Source organism: Anolis carolinensis, unplaced genomic scaffold (assembly GCF_035594765.1).
Source record: "Anolis carolinensis isolate JA03-04 unplaced genomic scaffold, rAnoCar3.1.pri scaffold_17, whole genome shotgun sequence".
Taxonomy (NCBI): domain Eukaryota; kingdom Metazoa; phylum Chordata; class Lepidosauria; order Squamata; family Dactyloidae; genus Anolis; species Anolis carolinensis.
The window spans coordinates 1,670,372-1,684,011 of record NW_026943827.1 but is presented as its reverse complement, the minus strand read 5'-3'; the positions used below and the strand labels follow the sequence as shown (position 1 = coordinate 1,684,011).

Sequence of the window (13,640 nt, the reverse complement as noted above, 5' to 3'; positions counted from 1 at the left end):
TCACTCTGTCTCTCTCTCTCTCTCTCTCTCTCTCTCTCTCTCCGGGGCCAAGGCCAGCCACGCCCACTCCCCGCCACTCTTCTCACCTGTGGAGGTTTCTCCTCGCAGCCTTTCTACACCCACACGGCAAACACGCCAGGCCATCACCACACACACCACACACACACACAGACGCCATCCAACGTGTTTCCCTCTTCCGGCTCCAGGAGGGAGTGCTCCGTTCCGCCCACAGGGGGCGCTGCCGCCTCGCCGCCCACTTGTGACACCGAGTCCTTGGTGGGAGGACTTCCTCATTCCTTCCCGCACGCTGCCGGCAGTCTTGAGGGTGTCCTAAATTGCTTAAATTAGCCTCCCCGCATAAAGCGGCCACATGACCTTGGAGGTGTCTACGGACAACGCCGGCTCTTTGTCTTAGAAATGGAGATGAGCCCCAACCCCCAGAGTCAGACACGACTGGACTTAACGTCAGGGGAAACCTTGACCTTTACCTTTAGAATTTTCTACTCAACAGACACATTATACAATTATTATATTACTGTATGATTTATTAATATAGAGCAGGGGTCCCCAAACTAAGGCCCGGGGGCCGGATGCGGCCCTCCAAGGTCATTTACCTGGCCCCCGCCCTCATTTATAATATAATATTTTTATATCAGTTTTAATAATATAATATATTGTATATACATATGATATTGGTAATATCATTTTATACAATACTATTAATAATACCATATAATAATATTAATTATATGTTATATATTACACATAATATTACAGTATAGTGGTATAGTTCAATATAGTAATATATAATGTTAATATTGTGCTCTGCTAATAATATAATATATTGTATGTACATACAGCTGCTCTGAGTTCCCTTCGGGGTGAGAAGGGTGGGATATAAATGTAGTAAATAAATGTAGTAAATTAATTAATAAATAATTTTGGACTTAGGCTCGCCCAAAGTCTGACATGACTTGAAGACACACAACAACAACAACAACAACAACAACAGTCCTAATTAAGCTGACTATCTCATTGGCCAGAAGCAGGCCCACACTTCCTATTGAAATCCTGATAGGTTTATGTTGGTTAAAATTATTTTCATTTTTAAATATTGTATTTGTCTTTCATTGTTATTGTTGTTGTTTTGCACTACAAATAAGATATATGCATAGGAATTTGTTCTTTTTTTTAAAAAAAAAATGATAATTCGGCCCCTCAACAGTCTGAAGGATTGTGAACCGGCCCTCTGCTTTAAAAGTTTGAGGACCCCTGATATAGAGTCTCATTTATCCAACATTCTGGATTATCCAAGCCATTTTTGTAGTCAATGTTTTCAATACATCGTGATATTTTGGTGCTGAATTCGTAAATACAGTAATTACTACATAGCATTACTGCCTATTGAACTACTTTTTCTGTCCAATTTGTTGTATAACATGATGTTTTGGTGCTTAATTTGTAAAATCATAACTAATTTGATGTTTAATAGGCTTTTCTTCAATCTCTCCTTATTATCCAACATATTCGCTTATCCAACGTTCTGCCGGCCTGTTTACGTTGGATAAGTGAGACTCTACTGTGTATATATATATATATATATGGTTTTTTATTATTATATTATCCCAATCTTCTATATATATAAAAGGATAAAGTTGCGGGCGCAGTGACTATAACAACAAAACTAAACATCCCAGAAATACGAAACTTGGCAACACAATGCAAAAGCCTTGCCTCCCGGTTACAACAACACAACCACACCACAAAACCACAATCCGGACGCACAACAATCACAACACATCATGACTATAACAACACAACTAAACGCCCTAGAAATACAAAACTTGGCAACACAACGCAAAAGCCTTGCCTCCCGGTTGTAACAACACAATCACACCACAAAACCACACTGGACCCACAAAACTCACAACAACGCATCGTGACTATAACAACACAACTAAACACCCCAGAAATACGAAACTTGGCGACACAATGCAAAAGCCTTCCCTCCCGGTTGTAACAACACAACCACACCACAAAACCACACTCCGGACCCATAAAACTCACAACAATGCATCGTGACTATAACAACACAACTAAACGTCCCAGAAATACGAAACTTGGCACACAACTAAATGCCCCAGAAATACAAAACTTGACAACACAACGCAAAAGCCTTGCCTCCCAGTTGTAACAACACAACCAAACCACAAAACCACAATCTGGACCCACAAAACTCACAACAATGCATCGTGACTATAACAACACAACTAAACGCCCCAGAAATACAAAATTTGACAACACAACGCAAAAGCCTTGCCTCCCAGTTGTAAGAACACAACCACACCACAAAACCACAATCTGGACCCAAAAAACTCACAACAACACATTGTGACTATAACAACACAACTAAACCGGATGGCCATCTGTCTGAGAAGTTTGGGTGGGTTCTTCCTCCATGACAAAAAGAAAGAAAGGGGTTGGTGTCAGAACCCTGCTACTAGAGCCTGGATGTGGCTCTGAGTTTCAGGGTCACTGACATTGATAAGACACCTGCGTCTCAGGACTCGGAGAAGAAACGGCTGCTGGACTTGGCGGGGAATCTGCGCGGGGTTTTGCTGAGCGGGAAGAGACTTTTCAAATGAGGGGGAGGGTATATAAAGGATGGTTGGCCGGAGCCTCCCATTCTTGGCTTTTCTGATGTTTATGTTTCCTGCAGTAAAGTTTCTGGTGATATCACAGAGAGTCTCGTGTGTTCATTCAGGAGCGGCTGTAGTGAGCTGACACTAAGCCAAGAATAACGGACACCATCCCGCTGTAGCGGTGAGGTGCAACATGCAAGTGGAGGATGAAGAGCTCTTGGGCGCAGGAGGAGGAAGGTCGGGAAGGGCCACTCCCGAGCCGGACGCTGAGTTCCACCAGCTGGCGGCCCTGGCGTCATCCACCGCTTATGCCCAGCCGAATGGGGTAACCCAGAGGCGTGGAGTGGTGCAGGGAGACAGCACCGGAGGAGAGGAAGATTTACCTTCCCCAGCCCCACAAAGGATGGTGTTTCTGGAGGAGAGGATGTCGGCGATGGAGACCACCCTGGCAGTAATGTCGAGGGCGATGGAGCGCCTGGCGTTTTTGGCGGAGCCAGAGAGAGGAAGGGAACTTCGGGCTGGCTCAATGTGGGACATGAGCGTGGGAAGCAGCCAGGGCTTTGCAGACCTCCCAGCACCGAAGGGAAGGGAAATGCGAAAGGAGCCCGGCGCCCGGCCCAAGACCCAAACAAGCCTGACGCGGGTGGAGGAGAGTAACGACGAAGGGGAAAAGCCTCCGAGAATCCCGGCTATGCTCCCAGCTGAGACCCTAGTGCCCCTGGCGAATGCCGGGCGTGGCACAGGGCCAAGAGAAACAGCAGCGGGGCCCACTGGTCCGCAAGGGGGCTTGCGACGGGCGGAGGATTGGGGACCCCTACCGAGACGAGAGGAACTAAGGATCGAGTTTGGGGGAGAGTCCTCTGAACTGGATTTCTTCCTTACCACGGTGAGGGGCTATATGGAGGACAATGCTCACACTTTTAGAACGGAATCCAGCCGGATCCGGGCCATTGGTGCAGTGTTGAAGAGGGGAGCGGCTAGCTGGTACGTTCAGCTGCACGCGCGGCGTGACCCATGTCTGGGGTCAGTCCGACGCTTTATGGGGGCCCTGGAGACCCGTTTCCGAGATCCTTTGGAGCAGATCCGGGTGAGGGAGAAGTTGAAGACCGTCTCCCAGGGGCAGAGGTCGGTATCTGAGTATGCGGAGGAATTCCAATGCCTCGCCGAAAAGGTGCCGGAATGGTCTGCAGTGACAAAGGTGGAACTCTTCAAAGAGGGGCTCAGGCGGGAGATCCTCTCCTGGGCTGTGCACCGTGATGAGCCTGACACACTGCACGGATGGATTCAGCTGGCGGGGCGCGTCGAGACATCGCTGGCCCAGGCGAGGAGGCACCGAGGAGGGCTACAGCAACGGCCGCAGATGAAAGAGGGGAGCCGGAAGGAGGGATCAGCCCCAACCGGGAGGAGAGCGGAGCCGACAGGGAACGTGAGCGCCAGCAGGAGTGGCTGCTTCATGTGCGGCCGGTTCGGCCACAGGGCTGCCGAGTGCTGGCAGAGAAAAGGGGAAGGCGGAGGCCCACCCAAACCAAGAGCCGTGGCAGGAAAACGCGCCGAGGAAGAACCACCGATGAGGCACCATTCGGGGGGGTTGGTAAGTCAGGACAAAGCTATGACAGTGGTCCCCATTCAGCTTGAAAATGGCAGCAAACAAGCAACCTGCAAAGCGTTTGTGGATTGTGGATGTTCCAGGAACATCATTTCCCCTGAATTAGCCGGGGGATTGGGATGCGAAAGAACGAGCCTAGAATCCCCAATAGCATTTTCGCAGTTGGACGGATCCACAGCATCAGGATCGTTAGCTAGGCACAGTGCCGAAGATGTAAAGTGTAAGATAGGGAGTTGGGAAGGAAAGGTGTCATTTGTGATATCACAAATAGCCAACTATAATGTTATACTAGGCATGCCGTGGCTGGGGCAGGCCAACCTGCAAATCAACTGGGAGGATAAGAGCATGATTTTCGGGATGAGTTTGGAAGAAGGGAGCCAGGAAGTCAAGAGGAAGCCGGGAAAAAGGGGGGAGGAAGACTCTATCAGAATAGCAGAACTGGCAGATAAATTACCCCCAGAGTATCGTGATTTTGTGGACGTGTTTGACGAGAAGGAAGCAGACAATTTCCCACCGAAGCGGAGGGTTGAAGTGAAAATAGAGCTAGTCCCAGGAGCAGAGCTTCCCAAGGCAAAGATATACCCGATGTCGGCTAGGGAAAAGGAGGAACTGAGAAAGTACATTGATAAAAACCTAGCGAGGGGTTTCATAGAACCTTCGAATTCCCCTTTAGGGGCACCTGTGTTGTTTAGGCGGAAAAAGGACCAAACGCTGAGGCTCTGCATTGACTACTGTCACGACCCAGGCTGCAGAGCACCAATAACCTTACACAGAGGCCAGAATCTATCTAATATCTTTATTAAGGAAATATATAAAGTTAATAAAAACAAGTGTAGAAAATAGTCCAGAAGTAGACCTTTCAGGAAAGGACAAAATTAGTCCAAAGAAGCAATGTCCAATATGAAATATTAAGGTCCAAAGTTGTAATCCAATAACCGAAACACTCACTTTGCCAAGCAAAGTGAGGGGAAATGACAAGGTCCTTTAGTCCATGAAACTAGAGCGAGGCTAGGAAGCAACTTGGTTCTTGGAAAAACAAGGCTTGGTTCAAGGCAACAAGAAACGAGGAACAGGGACAAAATCCGTGGTAAATACTTGGCAAGGCTGAGTCCTGGAAAGCAAGGCAAGGTCCGTGGAGGTAAACAAGGCTGAAAACGAAGGCTTGGAATCAGGAACAAAGGCTTGGAAGCGGGAGTAGCTGTCCACACACGCTACTCCGGTAGCTGACGAATTGACTCCGCAAGATTCCTTCGGGAGCAAGGAACCTAAATAGGCCTCGTTTTCCCACCAGAGAGCACTTCTCTGGGGAATCAGAAACGAAAGTCAATCTCTGTGTCCAGATGTATGACTCCCTAAAATTTCTCATGGAAGCAGGCTTAATCATCTGAATGCTTTGCTGCAATTCTCAAACTCCTGTGATTAGCCTGTTGTACTCCTTTTTGCTGGAGATAATAACTACGGCGCGAAAAAGGGGGAGATTTCGACTCAGGGCTTGTTTGGCAGATTTCTGGAATACAAACCTCCTGCAGGTGCAAAGGCTCCATTTCTGGCTGAGATAGTTCCTTTTCTGGCTGAAATGGTGGAAAACCCAAGTTTTCCTCTTCATCTGTCACAACAGCACTAGGAACGGGACTACATGGCCCATGAACCATCACACTATCCCCCTCCTCAAGCCCCCTCTCAAACTGGGACTCTCTCCCCGAGGCGCGAGGCCGCGGCTTGGCGGGATAGGTCTGATGGAAGCGGCGGGTTAATTCGGGGGCATGGACTGTGGAAGCGTCTTTCCAAGAACGTTCCTCGGGGCCAAAACCCACCCAGTCAATGAGATATTGAAGGCGGCGGCGGTGAAAACGAGAATCCAAAATGTCCTGAACCTCGAACTCCTCCTCCCCATCCACCAAAACAGGAGTGGGAGCCGGCCGGTCTGCATCAGGGCGCACACCATCCGCCGGAAGGAGCAGGGAGCGATGGAACACTGGGTGAATGCGCATAGAGCGCGGGAGTTGGAGTTTGAAAGTCACGGGGTTAAGTTGCGCCACCACTGGATAGGGGCCAATGAAACGGGCATCTAATTTCCGGCAAGGGCGATGGGAGGGCAAAAAGCGAGTGGACAGAAGAACCCGGTCTCCTACCTTGATTTCGGGCCCCGGCTGGCGATGTTTGTCTGCGTGGCGTTTATAGTCCTCTTTGGCTTGGTCCAGTTGCTGGAGCAAAAGTTGTTGCACCGCTTTGAGTTCCTGCAGCCAGTCCTCTGCTGCGGGAACTTCTGAGGTTTCAATGACAGGAGGAAAGAAACGTGGATGGAAGCCGTAGTTTGCAAAGAACGGGGTTTCTTTAGTAGAAGCCTGGACCCCATTGTTGTAGGCAAACTCTGACAGCGATAACAGGGAAGCCCAATTGTCCTGCTGGTAGTTCACATAACAGCGAAGGTATTGTTCCAAAGTGGCATTGGTGCGCTCAGTTTGCCCATCTGTTTGGGGATGATGAGCCGAAGATAAACGAGAGTCTATGCCCAATAGTTTTTGTAGTGCTTGCCAGAAACGAGAGGTGAATTGGGACCCACGGTCTGTGACCAAACTCTTGGGCAATCCATGCAATCTGAAAACATGTTGGAGGAATAGATCTGCAGTCTCTTTGGCCGTGGGGAGGCCATCGCAGGGAATGAAATGGGCTAACTTGGTGAAAAGGTCCACCACCACTAGGATCGTGGTGAATCCACAGGAAGGTGGTAGATCAGTGATAAAATCCGCAGAGATTATTTCCCATGGGTGGGATTGGGTAGGGAGGGGATGCAGAAGCCCTGAGGGCTTTTCCCTTCTTGTCTTGGAGCGCTGGCATACTGGGCAGGTGTTGACATATTTTTCCACATCCTTGCGGATCTTGGGCCACCAGAAATCTCTTAGGATCAAATGCATGGTTTTGAATAGTCCGAAATGCCCTGCTGGCTTGCAGTCATGACACAGACGAAGTGCTTTTTCCCTGCCCGGTCCTGGGGGGATGTAAACATGATTTCTATAGCAAAGTAGCCCATCCTTAAGTGAAAAGGGAAAATGTAGTCCTTGGCGAAGTTGGTCCTGTGCCCAGGCATCTGCTTGCTGACTAGCCCTGATTTCCTGAGCACAAAGGGGCCCTGGAGTTGAGGGAGTTGATTCAATGGGAGTGGATTTGGTGTTTCCCACTGTGAGCGTGGCAAAGTTCTCGGGTTGTAGCAGCTGGGACTCAAAGGTCTCCTTGCGCCCTGCAGCGTATTCCGGTTTCCGTGACAGAGCATCTGCTTGCTTGGTCTGGGCTGGGGTTACATAATGAATTTGGAAGTTAAAACGTTCAAAGAATAAAGCCCAGCGTTGTTGCCTCTGATTTAGCTTGCGGGCAGTACTTAGATGCTCTAGATTCCGATGATCAGTATGGACTTCAATGGGAAATTTGGCCCCTTCTAACCAATGTCTCCAAGTTTCAAAGGCTGCCTTTATGGCCAAAAGTTCCTTTTCCCAAATGGTGTAATTTCTCTCTGGTGCGGTCAATTGACGGGAATAGAAGGCACAAGGATGAAGATGATCTCCCACTGGTTGTAGGAGTACAGCCCCAATTGCCACATCGGAGGCGTCCGCCTGCACGACAAAAGGGGTTTCAGGATCTGGATGCTGAAGGATTGGCTGGGACGTGAATAATTTCTTTAGTTGCTGGAACCCTTTCTCTGCTTGATCTGTCCAGCGGAAAGGCTGTTTCCCACGGATGCAGCTGGTGATTGGGTCAGACCAGCGGGCAAAGTCTGGAATGAACTTGCGGTAGTAGTTCGCGAACCCCAAGAATCGTTGCACCTCTTTCTTGTTGGTTGGCGCCCGCCATTCCAATACTGCTGAAACCTTTGCCGGGTCCATGGTGAGCCCTAGTGGCGAGACACGATATCCCAGGAAATCTACCTCTTGTAGATCAAAAGCGCATTTTTCCAGCTTGGCATAAAGTCCATGATCCCGCAATCGTTGTAACACCATTCTGACGTGGTTCTCATGTTCTGATTGTGATCTAGAAAACACCAAAAAATCGTCCAGGTAGATGATCAAGAACCGATCTAGATAATCCTGAAAGATGTCATTGACAAAATGCTGGAACGTTGCGGGAGCTCCACATAAACCATAATTCATAACTCGGGACTCGAATAATCCGAATTTAGTCTGGAAGGCGGTCTTCCACTCGTCCCCTTCTCTGATGCGAACTAGATTATAAGCCCCCCGAAGATCCAGCTTGGTGTAGACCTTGGCTCCTCGAAGTCGGTCTAGTAGGTCCGAGATTAAGGGCAGGGGATAGCTGTTCCGCTTAGTGATATTGTTCAATGCTCTATAGTCCACCACCAAGCGTAAGTCCCCTGACTTCTTTTTCACAAACATCACTGGGGAAGCGGCAGGGGATTGAGAGGGTCTGATGAATCCCTTGCGAAGGTTTGACTCTATGAACTCCCTGAGAGCTTCTTGCTCCGGTTCAGTCAGGGAGTAGAGATGTCCTCGCGGGATCGGGGCCCCCTCCACCAAGTCAATGGCACAGTCATAAGGTCTATGTGGGGGTAATCTCTCGGCTTCTTTTTCATTGAATACATCCCAATATTCTGAGTACTTCTTGGGCAAGGTGATAATGGGTTCAGTGTCTGTGGCATGGCAGACCTTGGCTACAAGGCAATGGTTTTGGCAATATTTTGAAGCAAACTGCAGTTCTCTGTTGGACCAGGAGATGCTTGGGTCGTGAAGTGTCAGCCATGGAATTCCCAAAATCACAGGGAAATGGGGAACCTCGGTAACAAAGAAGGAAATCTCTTCCATATGTTCCCTTATCCACATTCTGGTGGGTTCCGACCACTGGCTTACGGGGCCCGTCTTGAGGGGGCGGCCATCGATGGCTTGCACCACACGGGCGTTCTTGAAGTCATGATATTGTAATCCCAGAGAGTCGGCATACTCTCTATCAATGAAATTGTTTGTGGCTCCTGAGTCTATCATGGCATGGACCATGACGGGCCCTTTTTTTGCCGACCACAAGGTGACCACTAGAAGAAATAGGACCCCGGTTGGCGGCTCTTGAGTGGGTTTTTTGACCGGGTTGGCGAGCCTCTCTACGCCCGGTCGCTGGCTTCCCCCGCCGGCTGTGCGCCAGCCGCCTCAGACGTCTCCGTCTCCGTGGAGGACGCCGCCGCCAGATGGGCGGCGGGCTTCCCTTTGGCTGGGCACTCTCTGGCGAAGTGGCCCCCGTTTCCGCAGTACCAACAGAGATTTAGGCGTTGGCGGCGGGCCTTCTCGGCGGCATCTAATCTGGGACGCACATTGCCCAACTGCATCGGCACCTCCTCGCTCCCTCTGGGGTATGGGGCTGGTGGCGGGGGTCTCCATACTGGACGCGGCTGGACGCTGGTGGGAGCGGGAGGTTTCACCCCAGCTCTACCGCTCTGGCCTCGGACCCATTGTTTTCTGTTGGCAAGCATGACTTCAGCTCGTAAACATTGATCAATGAGTGCTTCAAGAGAGTGGGGGGGATCCACCTTGGAAATTTCCTCCAACATCTCGATGTTGAGACCCTCCCGAAATTGTCCTCTGAGGGCTATGTCATTCCATCCGGTGCTGTGGGCCAGCACTCGGAACTCGGCTATGTACTGGGACAAGGGTCTGTCCCCCTGAGAGAGGCGCCGGAGTTTATGACCGGCTGCCTCCAAATTGTCTTCGATCCCCCAAGTCGCCTTAATGTGGTCCAAGAAGTGTTGCGCTGATCTTAGATGTGGGGAAACTTGGTCGAACAGTGCCGTCGCCCAGTTGGCCGCTGGCCCGTCTAAGAGGCTGTAGATCCACGCCACTTTGATGTCTTCTTGGGGAAACTCGGCATTGCGGGCCTCTATATAAGCCTGGCATTGGCGACGGAAAACATGAACCTTAGAAGCTTCTCCAGAAAACTTGGTTGGCAACGCCAGGGCCGGGAGACGGATTCCGCGTTCCTTCAAACCCTTTATTTCTCCCTCCTGCGCATTGAGCTTATCACGGATGCGGTCCACTTCATCCTTATCAATGGTGTAGCTGAGTGGCTGGCCTCCCGGTCCGGCTCCGGTAGACATTCTGGCCTAGGTTAATTGGTGCTTAGGGTGGCGGAGTCAAACTGTCAGGACCCAGGCTGCAGAGCACCAATAACCATACACAGAGGCCAGAATCTATCTAATATCTTTATTGAAGGAATATATAAAGTTAATAAAAACAAGTGTAGAAAATAGTCCAGAAATAGACCTTTCAGGAAAGGTCAAAATTAGTCCAAAGAAACAATGTCCAATATGAAATATTAAGGTCCAAAGTTGTAATCCAATAACCGAAACACTCACTTTGCCAGGCAAAGTGAGGGGAGATGACAAGGTCCTTTAGTCCATGAAACTTGAGCGAGGCTATGGAGTAACTTGAAACAAGGCTTGATACAAGGCAACAAGGAACGAGGAGCAAGGACAAGATCCGTGGAATTACTTGGCAAAATCCGGAAAACAAGGCAAGGCTGAGTCCTGGAAAAACAAGGCTGAGTCCTAGGAAACAAGGCAAGATCCGTGGAGGTAAACAAGGCTGGAAACGGGAACGAAGGCTTGGAAACAGGAGCGAAGGCTTGGAAACAGGAGCGAAGGCTTGGAAACAGGAGTAGCGCTGTCCACACACAACCTACTCCAGTAGCTGACGAATTGACTCCGCAAGATCCCTTCGTGGGCAAAACACCTAAATAGGGTCTAGTTTTCCCACCAAAGAGCAGTTCTCTGGAGAACCAGAAACGAAAGCTATTCTCTGAGTCCAGATGCATGACTCCTTAAAGATTCCCATGGAAAGCAGGCTTAATCAGCTGAATGCTTAGCAGCTATCCTAGCACTCCTGCGAGACGCCGCTCGAACTCCCCTCTGTTGTTTACAAAACTCATGGCGAGAAAACGTAGGAGATTTAGGCTCAGGGCTTGTTTGACAGACTTCTGGAAGACAAATCTCTTGCAGGTGCAAGGTTTCCAAATCTGGCTGGGAAAGTTCCAATTCTGACTGAGACGGTGAAAAACCCAAGTTTTCCTCTTCATCTGGCACAACAGTGCCAGGAACGGGACTACATGGCCCATGACTCATCACAGTCCACACTCCAGGCATTTATAGGGTTTCTCCCCAGTGTGGGTCCTTTGATGTGAACGTAGACCTGAACTACGAGCAAAGCTCTGTCCACACTCCAGGCATTTATAGGGTTTCTCCCCAGTGTGAGTTCTTTGATGTGTATGTAAGCTTCCCTTCTGAGTGAAGCTCTGTCCACACTCCAGGCATTTATAGGGTTTCTCCCCAGTGTGGGTCCTTTGATGTGAATATAGTGCTGAACTATGAGCAAAGCTCTGTCCACACTCCAGGCAGTTATAGGGTTTCTCCCCAGTGTGAGTTCTTTGATGTGTATGTAAGTGTCCCTTCTGAGTGAAGCTCTGTCCACACTCCAGGCAGTTATAGGGTTTCTCCCCAGTGTGAGTTCTTTGATGTGTATGTAAGTGTCCCTTCTGAGTGAAGCTCTGTCCACACTCCAGGCATTTATAGGGTTTCTCCCCAGTGTGGGTCCTTTGATGTGAATATAGTGCTGAACTATGAGCAAAGCTCTGTCCACACTCCAGGCAGTTATAGGGTTTCTCCCCAGTGTGAGTTCTTTGATGTGTATGTAAGCTTCCCTTCTGAGTGAAGCTCTGTCCACACTCCAGGCAGTTATAGGGTTTCTCCCCAGTGTGAGTTCTTTGATGTGTATGTAAGTGTCCCTTCTGAGTGAAGCTCTGTCCACACTCCAGACAGTTATAGGGTTTCTCCCCAGTGTGAGTCCTTTGATGTGAACGTAGACCTGAACTCTGAGTGAAGCTCTGTCCACACTCCAGGCATTTATAGGATTTCTCCCCAGTGTGAGTCCTTTGATGTCTCTTCAGGTTTCCATGATGACTAAAGCTCTTTCCACATTCAATACATTTATATGCTTTTTCCTCCATGTCAACAGTGCTATGTACATTTAATTCCAATATGGACACTTATTTCTTGTTTTTCCCTTTCTGATTACTCACAGCAGTGGGTTCAAATTACAGGAAAGTAGATTCCATCTGAACATTAAGAACTTCCTGACTGTAAGAGCTGTTCAGCAGTGGAACTCTCTGCCTCAAAATGTAGTGGAGGCTCCTTTGAAATCCGTTGAACAGAGGCCAGATGCACATCTGTCAAGGGTACTTTGCGCTTTTCCTGCACGGCAGAGGCCTGGACTGGGTGCCTCATGCAGTCTCTTCCGACTCTATGGTTCTACTCTATAATCCAAAGTGAATGTAGGAATTCAGCAGGATCAGCCCCTTGAGAGGAATCCTTTTTCCTAGAGGAGTGGTTTCCTTTCTGCACTTTGGTTTCCAAATGCCTTAATATCGACTAGAAGCTGGTTCGTTTCCCATCACGGCAGGGGTGGCTCCAGAGAACTCTCACGTCCTGGTCAAGAAAGAAGAAACAAAAGGTTAGACATGAAGCCGCATACCTCTGGCTCAAGGTAAACAAAGCAAAAAGGGAAAGAAGAAAGGAAAGATGGAAGGGAGGAAACACAGAAGGAGAGGATAAGAGAAGGAAGGAATCACGGAAGGAAGGAACTGAACCCTTTTCCCGTATTGGAGGGCCACACCCATTTCATTGGGTCAGACCCAAACGTGGTTAAAGGAACAGAAGGCAGGCAGGCAGGCAGCAGAACTCCTCCCAACATTCAAGGGTGTAACGTATTCTGGATCATGGGTTTCCATGAATTACCAGCATTGTGCTAAATGCTCAAAGGAACAAGGATTTCTTTATTGGTTGTGTCGTTATCTTTCATGCCACAGGGACTCCCAACTCTGCTTCCTCAGCATCTCAAAGGGTCACTCTGGCCACATTTCCCAAATGAATCTTCCAAACTCACAAGGACCTGCCTTCCCAACTGGCTAATTCACAACCACGTTCACAAATTGAGTCCATGCTGAACTAAGTTCCATTCAGGCACTCATGCATTCCCTCTGTAGAGCCCATGATGAGATGCAAAGACAGGCACAGCTCCAGCCACAAAGCCTCCTTCCTGCCGATTCCCTTCACCTTTGCCCACTTCCCCCTTTTCTTCTTTTTCCTCCGTCCAGGGGAAATCCTAGGGAAACTGGAGGCCATGGAGAGAAAAGGTCTTCCTTGGATGCCTTTTGGAAGAATCTTCAAGGGGTCTCCACATGGCCTGAAATGTTATCCCTTGATTCTGTAAGGCTGAAAACAAAAACGACTGGGAGAAGAATTGGCTTCAGAGGGAACTTCCAAAAGAAATGGCCTGGCATTCTATCTCCCCAAACTCTGGCACCCTCAAATGTTTAAGACAGATGTAGAAGGAAGGTTTCTAATGGTA

General features: G+C 49.1%; 3 protein-coding genes across 6 annotated transcripts in view; 1 reads left to right on the top strand and 2 right to left on the bottom strand.

The window, feature by feature from the left end:
* Positions 1–13,640, bottom strand: part of LOC134294568 (zinc finger protein 850-like) — a 256,756-nt gene that overhangs the window by 151,513 nt on the left and 91,603 nt on the right. The window lies entirely within an intron of this gene.
* LOC134294583 (zinc finger protein 420-like) overlaps positions 1–13,640 on the top strand; it is a 72,712-nt gene that overhangs the window by 40,714 nt on the left and 18,358 nt on the right. The window lies entirely within an intron of this gene.
* The window catches only part of LOC134294598 (zinc finger and SCAN domain-containing protein 2-like), a 239,348-nt gene continuing 236,341 nt past the window's right edge, over positions 10,634–13,640 (bottom strand). For all 3 annotated transcript variants that reach the window (XM_062966170.1, XM_062966168.1, XM_062966169.1), the window contains exon 2: positions 10,634–12,718. In XM_062966170.1, the coding sequence (XP_062822240.1) occupies positions 11,359–12,240 (882 nt within the window). In that variant the 5' untranslated portion in view covers positions 12,241–12,718 and the 3' untranslated portion in view covers positions 10,634–11,358. The remainder of the gene's footprint in view (positions 12,719–13,640) is intronic.